Source organism: Leopardus geoffroyi, chromosome D4 (assembly GCF_018350155.1).
Source record: "Leopardus geoffroyi isolate Oge1 chromosome D4, O.geoffroyi_Oge1_pat1.0, whole genome shotgun sequence".
Classification (NCBI taxonomy): Eukaryota; Metazoa; Chordata; class Mammalia; order Carnivora; family Felidae; genus Leopardus; species Leopardus geoffroyi.
Window position 1 is genome coordinate 33952253 of NC_059342.1, and position 21963 is coordinate 33974215.

Genomic DNA, 21963 nt, shown 5'->3' on the forward strand with positions numbered 1-21963 from the left:
GTAGTTTTAATAATACCAAAAATACCTGTGCTTTGCCTTACCTTATCTCATCAGGTTGACTTGCAGTCCGTCGGCCTACCATATTCATTTGCATGTAGCAAGGTGACAGCCACCTTAAACCCTCCTTTGACAACTCAATGAGCACATTCTCTTCTATCCATAACTGAATCTTGAGATGATCACTGAACCCAAATCACATCACTGAGGGACAAGAAGCCTCCATTCCATTCAAAAACCTCTATATGTGTTACTGGGAAAGTAAATTCTTCCACTTACTCGCCTGTGGTGAAGCTTTCAGGTACACAAAGTTTGCTTAAAACTGACAGTAAGAAAGTCAAAACCAGGCTGGGAGACATCACCTGAGCCCCAAATGCAGCTGTGCCTAATGATTAGGAATGTATTCCTACTCTTTACCTATGAGCACACTCCTAATCTTTTAGTACATGTGTCAACACTTTCCTTTCCTTGTAAGCCAAGGTGAATCAGACTTCCTGTCCCTAACAATTCAAAGTCCTAACTTCAAGAATCCTCTACTTTCCTTCAAAACATTTGTTAGAGTGTATTTTTATTATTTTTTCAATGCCAGCTTTCTTTCCTAGGCTGTAGTCTCTGCGCAAGCAGCAGCGTCTTATATATCCATATGCATCTCAACGCCTAGAATAGTTCTGACCCTTAATATTGAATAACTGCAAAAACAATTCAGGCCAACCATTTTCTTAAAAAGTTAAGAAGATTAAGAAGTTTTCCAAAAAGCTTAAGAAGTTAACATTATGGGGCTACTTTTATATGTGTGAGAGATATCTGTTGTTTCAAGATGATAATATATGCTGAAATCCTTAAATTTACAGAGTGGTCATCTACAGAGTTAAAGATTGCCCATGAGCTCTATTTTGAATGATACAAAGGGCCTCCTTCTTCCTGTATGAACTTGAGTAAACTATTTTTCTAAGCCTCACTTTGCTCACCAGTGAAAGGTGTTCACCTCAAGGCAGGCACCTGTAGGTAGCAGCCTCTTGGTAAGCTGAATTACTATTAGTACAAATGAACTTACCAGATAGCCAGAGGAGAAAAGGGGATATATATATATACTCAGTTGAAAACCAAAGCACTTGAGTGGACAAAAGCAAAGGCCAAGGGCTGCATAACACTGACATTTTTATTAGAATTCATTTGTAACAAATGGAACTTGTGTCAGCAAAGAACTGATTTTCATACAGACTTCTTTCGCCACCAATGTAACGAAGTAAGAAAATAAAAAGCACGCCTTTCATTCTGTAAAACATTTACGCGTACTACTAATTAGAGGTAATTGTATTTTTTAACAAGCCATTTTACAAGTTATTTTTTTTTTTAATTTTTCAGTCTATGCATCCAAAACGAGAGCAAAGAACACAACTGTTTTTATCTTTGTAAAGACACTCCAAGCTTGAATGGCAAAGCCACATACAGATGGATAGGATGGATCTGTAGCCTTCTGATCTCTGCTGGAGTATCAGGGCACCCATAAACCCAAAGGAAATCAAAACCCATAAAGGAAAAAGAAAAGGGAATTAAAAATAAAAAGGAGGGACTAAAACAAGGCAAACCCAAAAATAAACAGGAAAGAAAAAATCTCTACGTTACTGAAGAATTTTTTCCCTTCCTGCATCGATGTTGTGTTATTTACATACACACAAATGAATTTCTGAAGCAGTTTCTTACAGATGGGTTCAAGTAATAACATTATTGGGTGTAGAATCAATAGGGCAGTGCATAGTACAAAGGTATAGAAAGTGCAAAGTTCCCTAGAGGCCCTTCCCTCCCCTGGCTGTCCTCGCCGTTGTCTAACCATGCAAATCATTTTTAAAAAAGAGCTAAAATAAAGTTCTGTACAAATCACTTTTTATATATTTTGATTTTTTTTTACCATTGTAACTAATTACAAAATTATACATAACTACACGTACATAGGTAAATAATAGCACCGTACTGGTTATGATGATGAAAATAATTGGAAACTTGAAAGTTTATGGTTATGGTAGATAAAGATGTTTATCTGGGAAAATCAAACTAGAATGGTTGCACAGAGTGGAATGCACATCAATGACAGTAAGGGAGTTAGTTCTCTGAACAGCGCCTAAACAGTAAGATACCTAGTCTCTGCCTCGTTTGTATGGTATGCATCCCATTGATTTTCTTCTTGTGATTATTCTCCTCTTTCTCTTTGCCAAATGGACAGTTTTTACTTCAGGGAGAGAAACTGCTCACTGGCCAGTTGTCTTTGTGCGTTAGACACCATCATATTCTACATGTCTAACATGGCATGTCTGCAAGTCTGTCTGACCCCCTTTGTTTCACTAAATGAAAATCACAGCACTCAGTAATCTGGCACTTGGATAAATTTCCAAAAGATACAAAGTAAAAGAAAACAACAGATCCACATAGTGCACATTCTTCTCTGGTTCTGATGTAGGTTAGAGAGTCTCATTCTGAGGTAGCCTTCTAGATACTTTTTTTTTTTTTTAGTATTATTTATTTTTTTCTTTTTTTTTCTTTTTTTTTTCTTTTTTATACAAAAGTGCTCAAATAAGATGCTTGCAAGTGTTTGGTCTCTTGGATTTCATTCTACTAGTAATGGTAAAATGTGGAAAACAAAAATCTTTGTATGCTGAACACCAATGAAGTTAAAATTAAACCAAAATATTCTATGTATACCCAAACTCTTTAGGAGTTCCTTGGATATTTTGAGGGTTCTTTAAAATCATATAAGATACGGCAAACTCATGCCATTACCCATGGCTTCCTATAGCAATTTTGTTGGAAAATTTGGAATTATATTGGAAAATAAACAGTTGCTCAATTTCCCCTTTTAGAAAAATCCTAATGGACTAGTGAGTATATTCCAAAGTTGACAATGATATTTATCACTAAAATAAGTTTGGTGTAGTTACTGAATGTTACAGAATAGATTTGGAAAGGATTCTAAATAAAACAAGTAGCTTTTCCTGATGTTGGCAATCATGAAAGGAAGGGCCCTGATTATCCAAGTGCTTTGGGCTGGTACAATCACTAACATCCCCGACTTAGTTGAAAACTAGGAATGCATATTATTCAAAGAGTTTTTGTACATGTGGTAAACAGATAATGCTTTAATTGGAAGAGTAACATATATGAACAACTAATGAAAATAACCAAAAGCTAAAAAGAAATGCTATTAAAATAGGCATCAATTATAAGGCACTCTAAATGCATAACTAAAACCAAAAGGAAAAGTACAGCACTTGCCAGGAGTGCTGTATGCCACAAAATGTTTCTGACTGAATAGAGTAACATGAGTTTGGCTTTGCCCCTGTTACATATCATAAATGCAAGTTTCATAGCACATACTATAGACAATATACGATTGAATACATTGTTTTTAAACAACTTGATAGCTGATATATTACAACATTCTCCCCTCCTAAAGGGATATGCACTGACCTTTCCCACATGCACACCTCTTAGATAGTTAATAATTTTTTTATTGCACTAGAGTGTTAGAAATATTGAACTTTGTTGGAAGCCTGGCTAACAAAGGATATCTGAATATGAGTAGGTGGGTGGGGGGAGACTGGGTAGGAAATTAGGGGGTGAGGTTTGACAATCACTGATGTGCATTCCTCATTTCCCTTAAAATTAAAAGTTTATGATATTAAGAAATACCCATATGTCATAAAATTAATAACAAATTGAAAAAGATGTTTATAATAGCTTTTCTACCTAAAAAAAGACCCAAAAAACAAAAACAAAAACAAAACAAAAAACAAAACAAAATCATGGAAGAACTGAATGATAGCTATATCTATCTTTTTGTGTGGACACACTGTCTATATATACATAGACACCCCTGTAAAATATGGATATATATGTATATATGTTAGCAGCAACTTTATACTTTGCGCCTCCCTGTTGATTCCAAAAATAAAACAAAATGAAGTTCTCTTTTACTGTTTGAAGAGAATGGGTACTTTCTCACCAACCAAAACTGAACAGAAGTGTAAAAGTAATCTGACAAGACCAATACTGTAGATTAAGAATATTGCACAAAAATGTGCAAATGTTCAAACTATTTGATATTTCTACAGCAAGATATTACAGATAACAGTTCTACAGCTTAAAAAAAAAACCTACAATTTGGAAATAAAAAATGAAGAGTTATGTATCTTTTTTTAAAATTCACTTTATCGAATGATACATTTTGTTAAAAAAAAGTTTACACAGTTAAAAATGAAGCACAGGTCAGCAGTATCTTTACAATACTAAAAAACTAAATCAAAGACTTTCTTTTTAAACATTTCCCCCCATTCCCCCTGAAATGTTATTATGAGCAGTATGGTGGGAAGGGGCGATGTCGCAGCAGAGTCCATTTTATCCTATGAGAAGCCACACCAGCAAACATCTTGCACTGAACTGCAGGACTCTGGCAATTTCTCCTCACACCTAACAAGCAATCCTGAACAAGATGGTGGTTCTTTGCTGTGATTTCTTCTTCCCTTTATTTTGAATCCTTGAGGTATCTGTAAATAAAATCCTTCAGATGCCTCATCAGTCAGGATTCTCTTTATTATTTTTCAGGTTAGATTATTAAACTGTGAATTCTTGGTCCACCCAGAAGAGTTTGTTTTTATTTTGTTTTGTTTGTAATAGTCCCACTAAGTGGTAGTTAGCTAGAAGTTAAGAAGGACTTCTCGAGTGCCCTGTATGGCTCAGAAGAGACTCCGTGGATACTGAAGGGCCTGCAGTAAGAACCCAAAGGGGGTCAGGGGTTTCTACGTTGCATAGTGATCAAAGCTGCCCAGGTACTCCAGTGCGGCTCGGTAGCAGAACTGGTACTGGTCCTGCAGGAGACCAAGCATGGGAAGAAACAGGACAAGTGGCTGTGAGTACATTTTAATAGAAAGATGAAAATCAAATTCCAAAACCAGTTACAACTAGATGGGGGCAAAATCACTACTCTCATCAATTAATTCAATCCAATGATCGATCCGTTTTAGTGAGCAAAGAATGATCAGCCTCATGGGGTGTCTGTTCACTTCACCAATCAGTTTGACTAAAATAGTCAATATTCCTAAGTTGTAATGGCTAGAGCAAATCTTATCTTCCAGACAGTGTGAGCATTTCTCCAAGCAGTACCAAACAATTACCAATACCGAACATGTGAACATATCACAACTATCACAACTATCTGCTTATTTGTGATGACTTATTCTCAGTTTGCATATTAAAGACAGGCTAATTCAGACACACATTGTCCTGAGGAAAACCTAGATTCATTTATCTTCTGGGCTATTGAAAAAATAGTTTGAATAAAAAAAAATTGTATCAGATAGTAGACCTTAGTACCTGCAATCAGAATTACCCACCATCATTTCTGATGTTATTATTTAAGTAAGGGTGAGGAATAGTAGATACATAAAGCCATTTACAGAGGGCTCTGGAGTTTCAAGCTTTTCATCCCCTGAAAATGGCATCAAGACTGGCTGCCTATATCAAAAAACACCCGTGTCATTTGGCCTAATTCAGTGTGATTGCTGGTTATCTGTTCTAGAACGGCCTACATTAAAATAAAGTAACTTGAAACATGTCCTTTTTCAGACAGGAAAGAACATTGTCATATTGGAATAAGTTGGGGCATTGTTGGAGAGAGAAAAACTAGAATTTTTGCCATAAAAGAAAGTTATTTTCAGCAGCCAATGGGGCTGAAAGTAGATAGTTTCTATTTTGCTTAAATGTGCATTTTTTTATAATAAAAATGGTAATGCAAAATAAATGGAATTTGCTTCCCTATGTTGTCACAGTAAGCTGCTTGGCTAAATGTTAAAGGGTTTTTAAACGTCCAATTTCCCTCTGCTACCCCCAGCACCCATTAAGTTTGTCAGGCCGACATCATGCTTTGGGCAGTGCAAGCCAAATGCTTGTACTATTTTGAAATCACAATTTGGAAGATATTGTGGGTAATGAATTTAGGAATACATATATTGTATAATATGGCAGCCTTTTGAGGAGCAGAAGCACTCACTCATTAGAAATGAACAGTCAATATGCCAGACTGGCTATATCACAAACTCACATTATTCTAAAAAAAAATAAGAAATTCATTATCAGTTATTAGGGGAGAATATGGGGTATTAATGTCTCTAGGGCCTTTCCAGGATCCAAATATATAAAATGGCATACACGGAGGGGAAAGAATGAGGTTCAAAAGTACTAAACAACTGGGTTTTTCCTACAGTATTTTCCTGTATCTTGTTCTGGTGTCAAGAGTCTCTGGATTCTATGAGGTCCTGGCTAATAAAACCTATTACTTGGTTCTTGAGATGTGACAAACTCATGGAGATTTTTCTCACCTCTGTCTGTACCATGGCTGGTCGTTGTGTTCTTAACATTTTGACAGTCTGGAAGATATCTACAACTCCTTCATATCTCATTCTTTCCAAAACAATGCTTAGTGTTATGAAGACTCCAGTTCTTCCGACGCCCGCGCTGTCATAATGACAAAGACAGCGTTACTGGATGCGACACTCATGGTCTTCACCACGTTTGCTTGGAAGCAGACATATGTGCACCTGTTTCCATATGACATCAGGTTCTTCCACAGCAATGTTCAGGAAAATGTGGTGTTGCATTAAAAAATGACTACTCTTAGGAAAATGTGCCATGGTAAAATGTGAGAATGAATGTAGGGTAATTAAGTCCTACTAACACAATGACTTTTCAACTGGGATTTGGTAAGATGCAGGAAACATAAATATGGGAAATAAATAGATGCAGGGAATGGTAAGTCAAATATAGGTTAATACTCTTCATGCAGATCCTGAAATTGTAAACCTTGCCTGCTTAATATTTTTAAAGTGTGAAATAATTTTGATAAGGTAAGGTAGACTTCAATTTTATTTATTTCTTGTAGTCACTTACAATCTATGCAGGATGTTTCATCATTTAGACATGTCAATAAATAAGAAGGCTTATAGACTCTTCAAATTTAGACATTAGTTTTGATTTGAGAAAACAGATTCTGTTATGGGATTTTTGATACAGGATTCTTATTTATTCTTTAGAAGGGTTGGTGAATGTCTTATATGTACATATTGTGTAAATGTATATATATTTGTTCTCTCTGCTGAAAATTAGGACTTTAACAGATTCTCAAAGGGGTCTTACCTTGAAAAAAATGAGCTATATGTTTACTACTAGTTTTAGATGTTCAGGAGCTAAAACACCAGGATTCTTTCTACCACATTAGCAATGTTTTGACTTTGTTTTCTTTATTGTTTTAAGATAATTCCAGAATGTTCACTGCAGCTAGAGAAGAAAATTAATTCATAGCTTTTGTGCTCTTAAAAAGTAGGAAAGCATCTGGAGGTTTAGGTAATGAGAAGAGTGAATAATCTGAAAAATCCCTACATTTTTGGATCCTAATTAAACGGCATGTGTAACGCTTGGGTACAGGCTGTAGAAAATGGATGGATTCATTTACTTGGGGATGTAGCTGACAGGCATATATAAATAGTGGGTCCCTTTATAAACTGGGTTTTCTAAAGATCCCAAACAGAAATGTTAAGTGCAGCTTTAAAATCCATGGGCAGTCTTTACTAAGTGGCTGAAGATGTCCAGGAGTAGTCAAGGTTCTCTGTTAAGAGAGTAGATGACCTTGAAGGTCCCTTTCAACCTTGAAAGTCTCTCTTACTCCTGAGAGGCTGTGATTTATGATCTTTTTTTTTTTTTTCCCTGAATGGTCCAGGTATTCCAGAGTCTATTTAACCTTGATTTGATTGCTCAAATGTATCAAAATATAGGATTTCTGGATTTCTACTAGGTGCTTTCAAGAAAATAACAGACAGTGGCCTTACAACTTCTGAATTTATTTACTTCAGAATGCTAGTTTAATAACTTGTAAATGAGGTGAATAGTATTTTAAGGATATTCCCAGATAAGGTAAAATATCTAGAAGTCATATATATATATATATATATATATACACATGTATATGTGTGTATATATATACATATGTGTGTGTGTGTGTGTGTGTGTGTGTGTGTATAAACAGGTCATAGGTAAACTCCTTATACTAAAGAAGTATTTAAATCATTTTGTGATGGTGAAAGCAATGGGAAGTAAACACATTTATACACTTAACTTTATGGCAATGTCTAAAGTTAAAAATATATATTAAATATATCCTTTTTTATAGTTTATACTAGAAAAGTTTGAATTAGCATTTGGGCAACTTATGTAGAAAGTTAAGGGGAATACTCAGGTAATTTAAGTCCAATCTATACCATCCATTGTGTCTGAATATTGGAGTGTATATGTTATTCCCTACATGCTCTTTGGTTGTCTAGAACAAAGGATTTTGGACAACTGAACACAAAGCTAATGTGAATAAATAAGATCCACTACTCATAGAATATACCATGTCTGGGGAACATGATGTGCTAGAAAGAATCTCAGAGATGAGCTGAGAAAATTGAGATCAAGAGAAATCGCCCTACAGTCACAGAGCTAAGTGATGACAGAAGTGAGGCTAGAACGCAGGTACCTTAAAGCTTAAATTGAATATTTCTCCTATTTTGAGATCTTGTCTTCCATATCACTAAAAATCATAGTTTGGCATCTATGTGTTTCTTTTATTTTCCATTTTTTACCCTTCCTTTCCCCCTTCCTTTTCCTGTCTGTTCCCCCTTCCCTTCCCTTTCATTTTTTCAAGTAAAATAAATTTTTAAAGTAAATTCCTTTAAGATTTCGACCATAAAGGGATTAGAAATTGAGACTTCAAATTGATAGAATCTGAAAATATGTTAGTTTAAATAAAATTAGGTGAATTCCTTTTGTTGGAGGATTTCTCCATAACAACTTCCAAAAGCACTAAATTTATGGTGAGTGTCCTTTCTGAACCGTTTACTTGCTATTTCTATTAACTTCAATGACTTGAATTATAAAATGCCGTGGAAACTATTGAAAATAATTAACTTGAAGGTGCTTCATTTTCTGATATAGCAACAATTTTCAAGCAAATTGCAATTTTAACTGAGGTACCATTCTAATCATTTACTGACTGGCAAGAATTAGTATTATCATTAAGGCTTGATAACTATTTATGGGTTTCCTAAAAAGACAAACACAGGAGATAGAGAAGAATAGTTATCAGTGTAATGCTATGGAAGTAGAATAAGTAAGAAATAATTAACTGAACAAATTATCATGATGGGATATGCCAACAATTCCTGCTAAGGTAAACTAGGTAAGGGAAAAAATGCAGTTCGGTCTTTGTTAAAAGATGTAAAATTTGGGGATAAAAATCTTACCTCTTGTTATTTTCATTTATTTTTGAAAAGAGAGAAATGAGACTTGCTTTAGATTTTACAATATATGTCTGAGAATAAAATATCAATTATACTGATTCACTACAATAAGCTTGTACTGACAATGAATAGAAAGCAATGCACATTTTCAAAGTTACTATCGCATTCATCACAAATGGAAACTCATCATTCTTGATGGTTAACTCACCTGCAATGGACTGAAATGGGCCCATCTTGGCCAAACTGCTCTTTTGTTTTATGTACTTGGCCAATGAAGTCAATAAATCCTTCTCCAGACTTTGGCACTCCTTGCTCTGGCCAGTCAGTGAACTGGAACTGCCTTACTGTTCGGGACTGTCCGTCCTATACAAAGAAAGCCACATACCCAGCCACAGAGGAGGATACCAGGAAGATCCAGCCAGTGTACAGACCACAGCAGCAGGAATTTTTTTTTTCCAAAAAGAATAAAAAAAAAAAAGAGGTGTATGGGGGGGTGTTAGAAACACGTTTAACTAGAAATTTAGTCACATGTGTGTCTTATCTGTTATTAACACTGTCTATATTCACATATATTTAAATTGCAAATTCAGTCTGGCAATGCCCAAGTAAAAACCTGGGTTCTTGTAAAAAGCCATCTAGTTCCCATACTAGTAAATGCTTCCATGATCCAAAATTTGCCTTCAAAACCAAAGTGGAACATATATACTCTATTTTAAAAATTTCAGGAGCCAATAACTTAATATTGAAAGGAGCAACTAGGCATGTCATCCAGACCAGAGATTTTGCTATTGTCACAATAACTTCCCGTCTGCTGTGCTTGCTTATATCGAGCATTGTCAAATGACAAATAGTGACACTAAAAGGATCTGACACCAACTGGGTAGCTGTTAATCTCGATGCCCCACATGTCTCAGAGGCATACAATTTCTAGCCATGGTAGTGTATATAGCATGTGTTATGCAACTATGCTGTTGGGTGGGAAGGAAGTAAGGGGTCCCTCAAGGAGATAAAAGAGATTATTATCAAATAAACACTCTATTCTGAAAAAGCGCTCTTCTGGCTGACCACAGGAATTAGGCACTGTGGGGAGTTTAATAGACAGACCAATGGAAAGAAAACAAGCTGGATATGAGAGGAATCTTTAAAGTGATTAGGCAAAACTACTCTGACTCATGAAGTAGAAATGATTTGAGAAAGATCTACTAATGTGCCTCTGATTCCTTCTAGAACAGTGTTTTCAGAAGCACAAGAAAAGCAGAAGGGACCCTCTCTTTAATTGGAGGAATAAGAATTATGGCCATAAACTTTCTTCGCTGAATCCGCTGAGAGGGAGAGGGTCCAAATTCCATGCTTGGAAAGACTGATCCTATTTGAAGAGGCTCTGCTCCCAGTTAAGCCTTCAACTTGTTCCTCCTTTCCATTTTTGTAACATCTCTTTCCCCTTTAAAGGCCTCTGGATATGGGTATGCATGTTCCCAAGATTCTGGTTAAGTAGACAGAGACCCAATCTTTCCCATTCAGTCAGACTGAGAGGAGGGGATGGCTTAGCTCGAGATGGGCATACATAACTTGTGTCTTGTGTTTTCCACAGGAAAAGGGCATATTCCTGACTGTCATCATTTGATAAAACAGGAAGATCACATTAACTTTGTGGGAACACTGAGGAATATGCAAATAACTGCTTGGCCCCATAACTAACTTATGGATGGTAACCATGGAAGCATGATTTACTTCCCTCTGTTTCTGGAAAAGGTTTGGAAAGCACAGGAAGGAAGCCAAAGACTAGGTAATGCAGATTTGTCCTCCTCTGAATATCCTGGGGATTTCATTTCTGACTACAGTTGCTTTTAGCAGCAAGAAGAGGTCATGTGCACAAACCCTTACTATTTGGAGGAGACACCAGCTGACTCCATTTAAAGGTTACCTGTTTAACAATACTGTCTTCCAAGTGCCAACTCACTCTCTAAACTGCTAAGTTCAGATTAGAAACACACTAGGAGCACAAACATCAAATGCTATGGCAGCTAAGAAAATTATAAAATCACAGGGAGCCTTTTAAAAAAATAATTTGAACAAGTTCTTCAATATTTCTTTTTCTTTTTGTGATCAGATTTAATTTGGGCAAGTGAGGAGTAGTAAAGAAATTGTGTCTGTTATTTGCAGGGCCTAACCCCCAGTCTTTACCATCAGAAATGGTTGGTGAATTTTCTTGGTTTTCACTCACATATCTATCTTCAAATTATGAAAGGGCAACTGTGTGTATGTATGTATGTATGTATAACCAAAGCATGCTTACTTGGGCAACTTAAAAAACTCAACCTACGACTTAACTGCTATTAACTGCTATCTTGAGTATGGTCACCTTCAGAGTAGTTAAGATTTCAGATTTTCTGGGATTAACAGATCTGTCACCTGGGCCAACCAGTCTGCTAACCAATTTCTCCTTCACTTTAGGCCAATAGCCAGGGCACGGCTTTGGAGATTAGCAGACAATCTCTAAACATGAGTATTGGTTGGGAAAGCTGCTGTCCAGAAAAAAAAAAAAAAAAAGCAAAAAAACAAAAAAACAGTGGATCAAGTAAATAGCTGTATCCTGGAGTTTCATTCAACCCACCTACTGTGACAGTTCCAAAAACAAAGCAAGGCTTTGGACTGACCCTGCTCTCTCCTAAGATATGTTTGTAATCATGGTTTGAAAGTGGCCAAAGGCAAGGATATTAAAGTCTATGCATAGAACATCTTACATCAGGGCTGAACCTTGGACTCAGCAATCTAGATAAGAAATGCAGAATGAAAATTAGCCAACAAGGGTCGTGGGTGCACAGCTCTCATGGACAGACACATTAGCACACCGAGGAATAAACCATGCCAGGAATCAAATTAGAATGTGCAAAGCTTGTCAGAGTCTTCTAAAGAATGCCATTTGCTCTGCAGTTTTAAAATCATACCAAATTAACCTCTAAGTCCACATGACCTAGAGGGCTTTGCAAAACAACAACATATTTACAGCCTCAAGTAATGAAGAAGTCAAAAAAGCTCCAAAGAGAATAAGCTGAGAAAGTGAATATAAGCACAGCCAACCAATCAGTAAATGCTTCCCAGGACACACACTCACCAAGTGTATCCCCAAAGTTGGGCTGCCAGATGTTATGTTTGAATGGAAGCCAAGCCTGCATGTGAGGACACTTGCCAGACAGAGGAAAAGTTACTCTTAGAGTAAAAAAAAAATAGTCCTCCAAGATAAGTTATTTCTTTACACTTTGGGAGTATGATCACTTGGCAGATGTTTCTCCAGAGATGCTTATTTATTTTGAGAGAGAGCACATGCGTGGGCAGAGAGAGAAAGGGAGAGAAAACATCCCACTTAGTCTCCGTGCTGTCAGCACATAGCCCAGTGTGGGGCTCGATCTCAGGAACCCATGAAATCATGACCTGAGCTGAAATCAAGAGCTGGACACTTAACCGGCTGATCCATGCAGGGACTTCCCCAGAGATTCATTTTAGACTGCTTTTCAGCTAATGGTTAAGAGCATAAGATTGTGCCAACTTACCCTGGCATCTGTGACCTTGAATTCTCTTAGGATATACTGTGGCATGTTGTACTCAGCCATGGGATCTACAACAAAGTACTGGTATCTTGCAGATCGTTCTGCGGGCCAGTATTGGTGACATTTCTCCTAAAAGGAGAGAGGATTAATGTCAAATCGTACAAAGTACAAATATTATCTATCATCTATCAATCTACATATTTCTTTCTCTCATTAAAAAAGTTCAAAATTCAAGGCCATTCCAATGGCATGTGACCCATTTTCTCTTTGAAGCCATAAGTTCCCTGAGAAGAGCGAAATCATGTGGTTTAATATTTGCCCATGGTACAAAGCACAGAATTGGCATACAGAAGGTTATTAATACACATAAATTAAATTGAATACTTTGATAGTATAAGTGTCTTCATACCTACAAGTTCTCCAAATAATTACACCAGTCCTTGGATATAATGCTGGCCCTATCCATCATGCATTGCACCACCAGAGGAGACTTGCATTAGAGCGTTATGGAATAATAAGAACCAGCAAGTGTGAATGGAGAAAGAAACTTCTATATTGATTTGGTCCAGTCTCCCTTGTCAGCTGAGGAAACTGAAGTCCAGGCAGTTTTAATGATTTGGCTAAATTTTGCAGTGTCAACTCTGAAGAGTCAGAATAGTCAAGTTAATTTCTTAGTTTGGCATTTTTTTTTTTTTTTTGCTCTCTTTATGTGGTTTAAATGATGGGTTTTAGATCCATCTCTACCATTTAATTTATACAAAGAAGAGAGAAAGAAAATATCTTAAGCAAATATAGCAAAATGCTTGCATCTATTGAATCTAAGTGGTAGTTCCTTAGGTATCTCTAATACTATTTATATTATTTTATTAGAGAGAGAGAGAGAGAGAGAGAGAGAGCAAGCTGGGGATGGCAGAGGGAGAGAGAGAGAAAATCTTAAGCAGACTCCACATCCAGTGCCGAGCCTGATGGGGGCTTGATCCCACAACTGTGAGATCATGACCTGAGCAGAAATCAAGAGTCAGGTACTTAACCAATTGAGCCACCCAAGTGCCTCATATACTATTTTATATATTTTTCAGAATAATCATTTTCAAAAAGTAGAACTGAGATTACCAGATTATATCCTTGGAAAAACTATGTAACTATTCAACCTGGGTGGAGAATGGGCAAATAAGAATTTGCTTCACAGATGTAAGGAAGTCAAGTTCATTCCCACAGAGAAATGAGGGTACATTTGCTCATGAAACTCCAGCTTTCCAGAATAAAAAAAAAAAGATTGTGCTGAGAATCGGGACCTAAGTCAAACAAGGGCATCTGCTTATTTGCCCCTATGATTATGCTTCACTGGAAACAAAATACTAGATCTTTCTCCAAAACACACAAATTAAAGAACTTGATGTGGCTTTGCAAGTTAAAAACCAACAGAGTAATGAATGGCCCAGAATGTGACCAGAGAACTCTGCATTTCAAAAAAATGATGTTGGCCCTTGGGTTATTAGAATGAAATTGTCATTTCTTCATGGTGAATGTCTTATGAGAAGACACTCACTCTGCCCATCTCACGCAGCTTGGTGAGCATCACAACGATGGTGGAATTGTGTTCCCAGAGCATCCGCCAGAAGTCTTCTGTGGTCTCTGCCAAGGGCCCCTGGGTAGCAATGTAGGCTTTCTGTTGTCTGAATTATAGAGAATAAAAATAGCATGTTAAAGTAATCAGAGAACACACAAAGGTTCACATATGATATGTAAACACCAAACCTAAGGATGAACACTGAAAACATATTATCATTGCAGTTGTAGTAAATGCCCATTAAGATTGTGTATCAAATAAGAATGTTTACTATATTTGAGGGACTTTGCAAAAGAAATTGCTTTGTTACTGTTATCATGTAGGTCTTCATTATTATTTAAATTTTAGTGCAATGCTCATAGCTCGGTTTTATGTATCATACAAATCACTTAAACACTGGTGTGGCTTTGCTTTGTAGAAAGGACTCTTACATAATCTATTACATTTATGAAATAAATCTTCTGTATTAACTCTTTCCACACCCAAATGGTTTCTAAAGGAAGAGTACAAAAGGCAAGAATAAAGACTCCATGACTGCTTCTTCTTACTCCTACCAAAAAACAAACAAACAAACAAACACCAAGGGACTGAATGCTGACCTATGCATAAAGAAGATGTTTTCAATTGAGATGAAATTCATTCTGGCTTATGAAACTGGGGCACATGTAAATATCAAGGCTTTGGACTGTCAGGGGAGCAAGCGTATATACCTGTATCCATCAATAAAACTGGCATTGATGTAATCAGATCCTTCTACTCCTCGGATAGGCTGCAGGCATACCCTTGTGGATTCATATGGCATAATATTAACAAGGCGATTTTTGAATTTATTACATGGAAGATTGGCACTGATGAATCTTGAGGTGTGAGCTTTAGAGCTGGCTAGACGCTGTTGAATAGAAAAAAAGAAAAAAATCTGACAAAGATAATTTTAGCCTACAGTTAGACGCAATGTACCCGAGATTTCCTCTTTAGAGGAAAACTTTAGAGTAAAGCTTTTGTTTATTTTAAAGCAAAGGACTCTTCAAACTGCACTGCTTTTCACTTCTACCTAATGATTCCATATAGTCTACTGACTTTTTAAGTATGTTCTGAGAGTATGATCTCTCAGTTTAAATTAAGGTACAAAAGAGCTCGAGGTATTGTTAGGAAGCAAAGGACAGAGAAAAGGGAAAGAGGAAGAAAAGTATTTTATAGTCAGACACCTGAGAAGGTCAAGTGAATCTTGTAACTTCAAAAACTTGAAAGGTTAAGAAAGTGAGGCCACTATTCAGAGACAATCCCAGAATGACTTGCTTCTGAATTACCACATCACATCCAATATCATACCTTAAATTCAAGCTCCATTCCTGTGACATTCTCTCCTGCTTCTATTTGTGTCAGCTTCTGAATGTAGGCATACAAGTTTCTAGCTGGCACTTCGGTATTTCCACAAGTCACTGCTTCTAACAGTGCATCATGGATAAAGATGTATTGGTCTTCTGTTTGAACCATGTAATTCCTCTGGGCTCTCATTAAAGTTACATGGCCATAAATATCTACAGTTTTTTCATGCTTTATTCTTTCTAACATGGCGTCTATTACAATGAAACAGCCAGTCCTGCCAACTCCCGCACTACAAGAAAAACAAAAGAAAAGTCTAAATAAATCTACCAGGAAACAAACACATAAAAAATTATTTTCATTCTTATTAACTAAGTTTTAAATCCATTAATTCTTTTCAACTAGCTATTGGGATTACTTTGGAGCACTCTAAAATAAAAGGTATTATCAAGTCACCGTAACCAGAGGGGAGGGAATCAAATACCAAGTATAATTAATTTGGTTTCAAAATGTAAATCCATAATCACTATGCTCCTTGATCATGTAAAACAAAGCATACATTATTTTGAAACTGTTATTTAAAAAACACATTTAGGTTGTTTATATTAGAAGGTATTTTGTAAATTGGTTAATATCTAACTGGGCTATATCTTTTTGCAAATCTTCTCCATTTATTTCAGTTCAATTTGCGAAATGAAAACTAGAAAATCATTCAGTATGAAATATTTCATATTCTAAAATGCAGCACGGAAGTTTTAAGATCAATTTAGTGGGAAATATATAATTAAGATATTGAACTGCTATTACACACTAAAAAAAAAAAAAAGAGCAGGTAATTCTCAATGGAAATAAATTCCTAATAAAAAAACAATCACTAGAGAGTACAGGCGAGTTTTTCTTCTCTTCCAGAGTTGAACATATTTTGAAATTCCAGGTGAAATTCAAGTATTCTGTGTGGGAAAATAAAAGCTTCAATCTTTGTTATTGAAGAAGCTCTGAGGCATTTTTTAAACTCCATTACTTCTGGACTTATGGGTCATTTTCCAGTTGGTGGAAACGGATTCAAAGAAGAGAAGGTAAGAGAGAGCAAAACCCCAAAACAAGATATGCTGTTCCAAGGAGACAATCTAATTTACTGAACTGGATTACAGAGTCAGGTGGTTGAAACATTGGAATTTCCTCAAGTGTTGGAAAGAACACTAGCAAAATAACACATCTGTGTTCTTAAATCTCTAGGTAAGTCTTGTTTGTCTCTTAGCAAACTCTTTAGAGTGAGTCCATTTGTGTGTCAAGTATGGTTGAATCCAAAATATTTTTCTCTTCCTGATCATGGATATTTACCTGGCTGGGAAACATGTAATTAACAGGAATAGGTATACACAACCACCATAGATACTAAGCAACAGTCTCCTTCATTAGCTACATGCCACTGTTTCCTGTCATTTGCGTATCTGTGCATTCATTTATTTGTCCATCTGTCCATCAACATATCCTTCTCTTCATTCAATGAACAGTACTTTGTTCAGTAACATGTGGGATACAACATTAAAGATGACTTAGATCTTACTTTTAAAGAGCTCAACATCTATCAATGAGGTAAAAGGTTACTTAACTATTTATACTAATGGACAGACAGAAAACAAACAAAAACCAGGATGTGTTGGTTTTGTGGATGATGTGGCATTTGAACCAGGACTTAAAGGACACAAAGGACGGGGAATTTAGGAGGCTAGAATAGGAAAAGAGAAAACAATGGCTTTTGCAGCCATATGTTGGCTTTGGGAGTTACATATGAAACTTTTCATTGGCCTAGTGAGGCACTTGTACAAGGAAGATACCAGAACTTCAAATGGATGAGTTTAGGGAGCACTAGGGTACCTGACTCAATTGAAATGGCAATTTCTCTCTAGTGCCAAGTGCCTACAAGGTGGTAAGTGAGCATTTTGTAATAAATAATACCTTTATTTATGTACTGAGCAGTACAGATCAAATCTAGCTTCCACACAAAGGCCCTCAGGTTTGTAGACTAGGTTAAGCAGGAATATGATAGGAACACTATTTAAAAATTGCTTACTTTTTATGTCCTGTCAGACATAAAAAATGACTGTTAGTATTTAGTCGAGAGCCTCTGGATTTTCATTCTAAGACTGCATTCAACGTTTAACCACAAAGTGATACAACACTGAGATGTAATGCAAAAGCTTTTGGAGACAAAGAGTCTTTGAACTGACAGACATTTTTTTAGCACACAACAATTAGAAATCTGATGCACCCAGATCCACAAAGTCCCGTTTACTTAGTTTGTTCTACTAATAAAACCGGGAGATGGCAAGCCTTCCCTGATACTCCCCATTACCCCTCTCTCCCAGTCCCTAGGCAGGATTAATCACCCTCTGTTCCAGATCACCTAAGTGGTATCTCAAATGCCACTCCATTACAGTCTCAATCACATCGTATTATTAACTAGTCTGGTAGGGTCGTCATCCTCAAATCATGGAGTATATCCTGAGAGCAGGAACTAACTTTTCTGTTACCTTTTTGTGTCCTAAATTAAGCATGAAGTCAGTGCTTAATAATGTTTGTGAAATAAGAAAATCAATCAGTAATTGGCATCAGAGGCCTTACATAACGAGCAGCCCATCCATGTTCGGTAAGCCTACTGAGAAAGAAGGACCCTTCAGTCAGTGAAAGAAGCTTACATTTGACAAAGGTTCAGAATTATGCAGAGAAGGCCTGAAGACTGTTCCACAGTGCTAGTTAGGGAACAGGGAGAGAGGAAAATGCTTTGAGAGGCCTCTCTGTCTGGGTCTTCTGATCTGCCATCACAGTGCAATTAAAAGAAACTAAGTAAGACTTAACCTGGAGAAAGGGGATAGCCCTCACATTTAGGAGGTTCTAAGACCATGAGTAATATCTTTTTTCTCTGTGTTGTTTTACTTAATTATCTTCATCCTAATTGTGCATTGTTTCTAATTGGATACAACGTCATGCAATTCTTTTTAGTGCAAACCATGCCATAAGCCTTACAACTGAGCCCTAAATAAGTCAATTCTAGACAATGGCAGGTATATTTTCCCAAAAAATGCAGCAGGGACCATTCCAAATGTCTATATTCTGGATCTATATTCTGACAAAAAGATATCTTGGGATCTTGGAAAATTGGTAGGAATAACTCCAGATTCAAACAGTAGCAACCTCTTCATGGTGGTATGGATGCAATTTCCCCAAAAAACTGAGGGAAAAAATCAAGTATGTGCCTGAGTCTAAATTACAAACTATGGGGGAAAAAAGACAGAAGAGAGGCTATTACTTGTGCAAAACCTATTTCTTCTCCGCCAATTCAAAATATTGTTAATTCCTCAAACTTGCTATTCATATGGAAGATCGGGAAGGAGTGGACACTTTTAATTTATGTATTACTTCATCTTTAGAAGGAAGAGTTCTTGGGGATTTAAATGTTAGAGACGTTTCTTAGCTTTAAGTAAGATCATGAAGTTCAACACACTTTTTCCAGATACCAACAGCTGAGTGTCCTTGAGAAAGTCACTTAAACTCTTCCCTGCTTTCCCATTTTTTTCTTAAATCGCGATAGTGATCATTAACTCTAGTTAATTACTTAGCAAGTTTTAAGGCTGAATTAAACATGCCAAGTGTTTGCAAACATAAAGGAAGACACAGTAACATTGTGGGTGCAAACTCATTTTAAAATTCTACCTCTGAAGCTGACGAAAGGAATAGATAATGTTAAAGCTGAGAAAATTGTGATACAATCACTGCAGGATCATTTAAGATTAGGCTTTCAACATCTTGCTTTAATCTACCCCCTCAAGCTGTTCTCCCCTTTCTCTTCATATTTCAAATAAATAATATCTTACATTTGAAGAACTTACTACTTTCCCATATATTGTCATGGTAAATGAGATGCCAGCAAAGTGCCTTCCAAACACACTGCTTGGTTCCCGGGAGGCACTCAGCAAATGTCCATCAGTTCCCTTTTCCCTTCTATGATTTATAACATCTGGGAGCTGCCCTAAAGTCCCACAGCTAATAGTAAATGGCTGAAGAGGGGCTCAATTGTAAGTTGTGAGATGTTAAATTTTAGCACAACATTCGATGGTGTTGCCACTGCTTTCTGCCAGTTGCATCAGAAAAAAAAATGGTGCCCTTCTTGTGGCCCACCCCTCAACAACATCCCTTTAGTATTGTTCAACAATCCTGAACGTAGGTTCCTTAAAAACCCTTTCTTCCTTGGTTTCTGTTTAATTCCTGTAATGATAATCCTCATGCTTCTCTGGATTTTTCCATCTGTATCTCTTTCTCTAATTCACAGACCTTAGCCAAATGCCAAAATGTAGATAATGTCCCCAAAGTTCTGTCCTCATTTCTCTCATTCCCCTTCATGATTCAGCAATAATCTTCAAACAGATGATTCCTAAGATGATATACTTTTCTTTAAGCATAAGTGGAGACCTATATTTCAAGCCACCCTCAAATTTCTTTAGAGATAAATAGATTCCAAGATTAATCAGCATCTTCTCTGTTCAAATCTGCTTTTCCCTCTCTCTCTTTCCTTGCTATTCAGGGCTAAAATTTAAGAATCAGTTTGGACTGTTTTCCCCTCCTTCCCTGTACAGTAATAAATTATGAGTTTCTGTGCTTTCAACCTCTACAACTTTATTCAATTATCCATCCATGGTGTGCTGGAGCCAGCAGTAGCCAATTGTTAAATTCTCAGAAATTTTGCATAAATGTATTAAAAATAAGGTTATACACAAAACACACTACTTCTTAGTTTTCATTTATGCTCTTGAGGTGAAACTATTATATGATGATGTGCTAACTGAGCCTCTCTCCTGAGCTTTGCCTTCAGTGATGTCACATTTGTACCTTGAAATCAGCCATGGTGGGAGGACGTACAATGAGGAAATTGGCAAATATTTCCCCACCCCCACCCCCACAGAGCTGGTTGTTACACATTGCCAGTAACTATTGACTGTCCTAACTCATCCATGCCCATCAGCCAGGGACAGACAAGAAGTTGCTCATTACTTTGTTTTTCCATCCACATTTGCTACCTCCTCTCATAAGACTCTATAGGCTAATATTTAAGGAGTGCCCACCATGTGCTAAGACATCAGGGAAGTGGTGAGCAAAGTCAACAAGATCTTCTACTCATGGAGATTACGGTTTAGTAGGAGAATTAGATAGTAAGTGATCATATGAATAAATATACAATTATAAATCTCCAACAACTGCTATGAAGTAAATGTACAGCATGCTGGCCAAGTACTGTTGAGGAAATGTCATTTAAACTGACACCTGTTATGGGGCACCTGGGTGACTCAGTCAGTTAAGCGTCCAACTCTTCATTTTGGCTCAGATCATGGTTTGTCATAGTTCATAAGAGCCCTGAAACCCAGCATGGGATTCTATCTCCCCTCCACCACTCCTTGCTTGAGTGCTTGCCTCTCTCTCTCTCAAAATAAGTAAATAAACATTCAAAAACAAACAAACAAAACCAAAACAAAAACAAACTGATGTCTGTTATGGACTGAATTGGGTCCCCTCAAAATCCATATGTTGAAGTCTTAACCCCCAATGTGACTGTATTTATGATAAGGTTTTTAGGGAGGTAATAAGTTAAGGTCATAATGGTGAGGCCTTTGCCAAGCAGGACTGGTATCTTTATAAGAATGAGAAGAGACACCAGAGAACTATAAACAAACAAAACAGTTATTTTAAAGAATTGCTGTTAGTACAGTTATGTATTTGATAAAAATGCTATAAACAACCCTTAAAATGGAAAATAAATATGTAGCACCTGTCCTTTTTCCCCTCACTGCCTTCCAGCCACCTTGGCTTTCATTTAGTTAACTCAAATAGGCTAAGCTATTTTCTGTTCCAGGAACTTTTCTTGGGATATTCTCTCCTAGAAAACTTATCCATCCTTCTTCACTCAGCAAACCATTCCTTGTCTTTTTGGGTATTGTGTGAGTCTGCTAGGGCTGGTGCCTTAAACAACAGGAATTTATTTTCCAATGGTTCAGGAGGCCAAAAGTCCAAGATTAAGGTGCCATCAGGGTTGATTTCTGGTGAGACCTCTCTTCTTGGCTTAGGATGGCAGGCTTTTATCTGTGACTTCACATGGTCTTTTCCCTGTACCTGTGCACAGAGAGAGCACTCCACCTCCAAATATAGTCAC

The 21963-nt window shown here is 36.8% G+C and overlaps 1 protein-coding gene across 48 annotated transcripts in view; it reads right to left on the bottom strand.

Annotated features, from left to right (window-relative positions):
• Window positions 1–1138: 1138 nt before the first annotated feature.
• PTPRD (protein tyrosine phosphatase receptor type D) overlaps window positions 1139–21963 on the bottom strand; it is a 2239943-nt gene continuing 2219118 nt past the window's right edge. For all 48 annotated transcript variants that reach the window (XM_045470157.1, XM_045470168.1, XM_045470171.1 and 45 more), the window contains 7 exons: window positions 15768–16053; window positions 15149–15327; window positions 14418–14544; window positions 12872–12997; window positions 9529–9683; window positions 6366–6501; window positions 1139–4856 (listed from right to left, as the gene is read on the bottom strand). In XM_045470157.1, the coding sequence (XP_045326113.1) occupies window positions 4788–4856; window positions 6366–6501; window positions 9529–9683; window positions 12872–12997; window positions 14418–14544; window positions 15149–15327; window positions 15768–16053 (1078 nt within the window). In that variant the 3' untranslated portion in view covers window positions 1139–4787. The remainder of the gene's footprint in view (window positions 4857–6365; window positions 6502–9528; window positions 9684–12871; window positions 12998–14417; window positions 14545–15148; window positions 15328–15767; window positions 16054–21963) is intronic.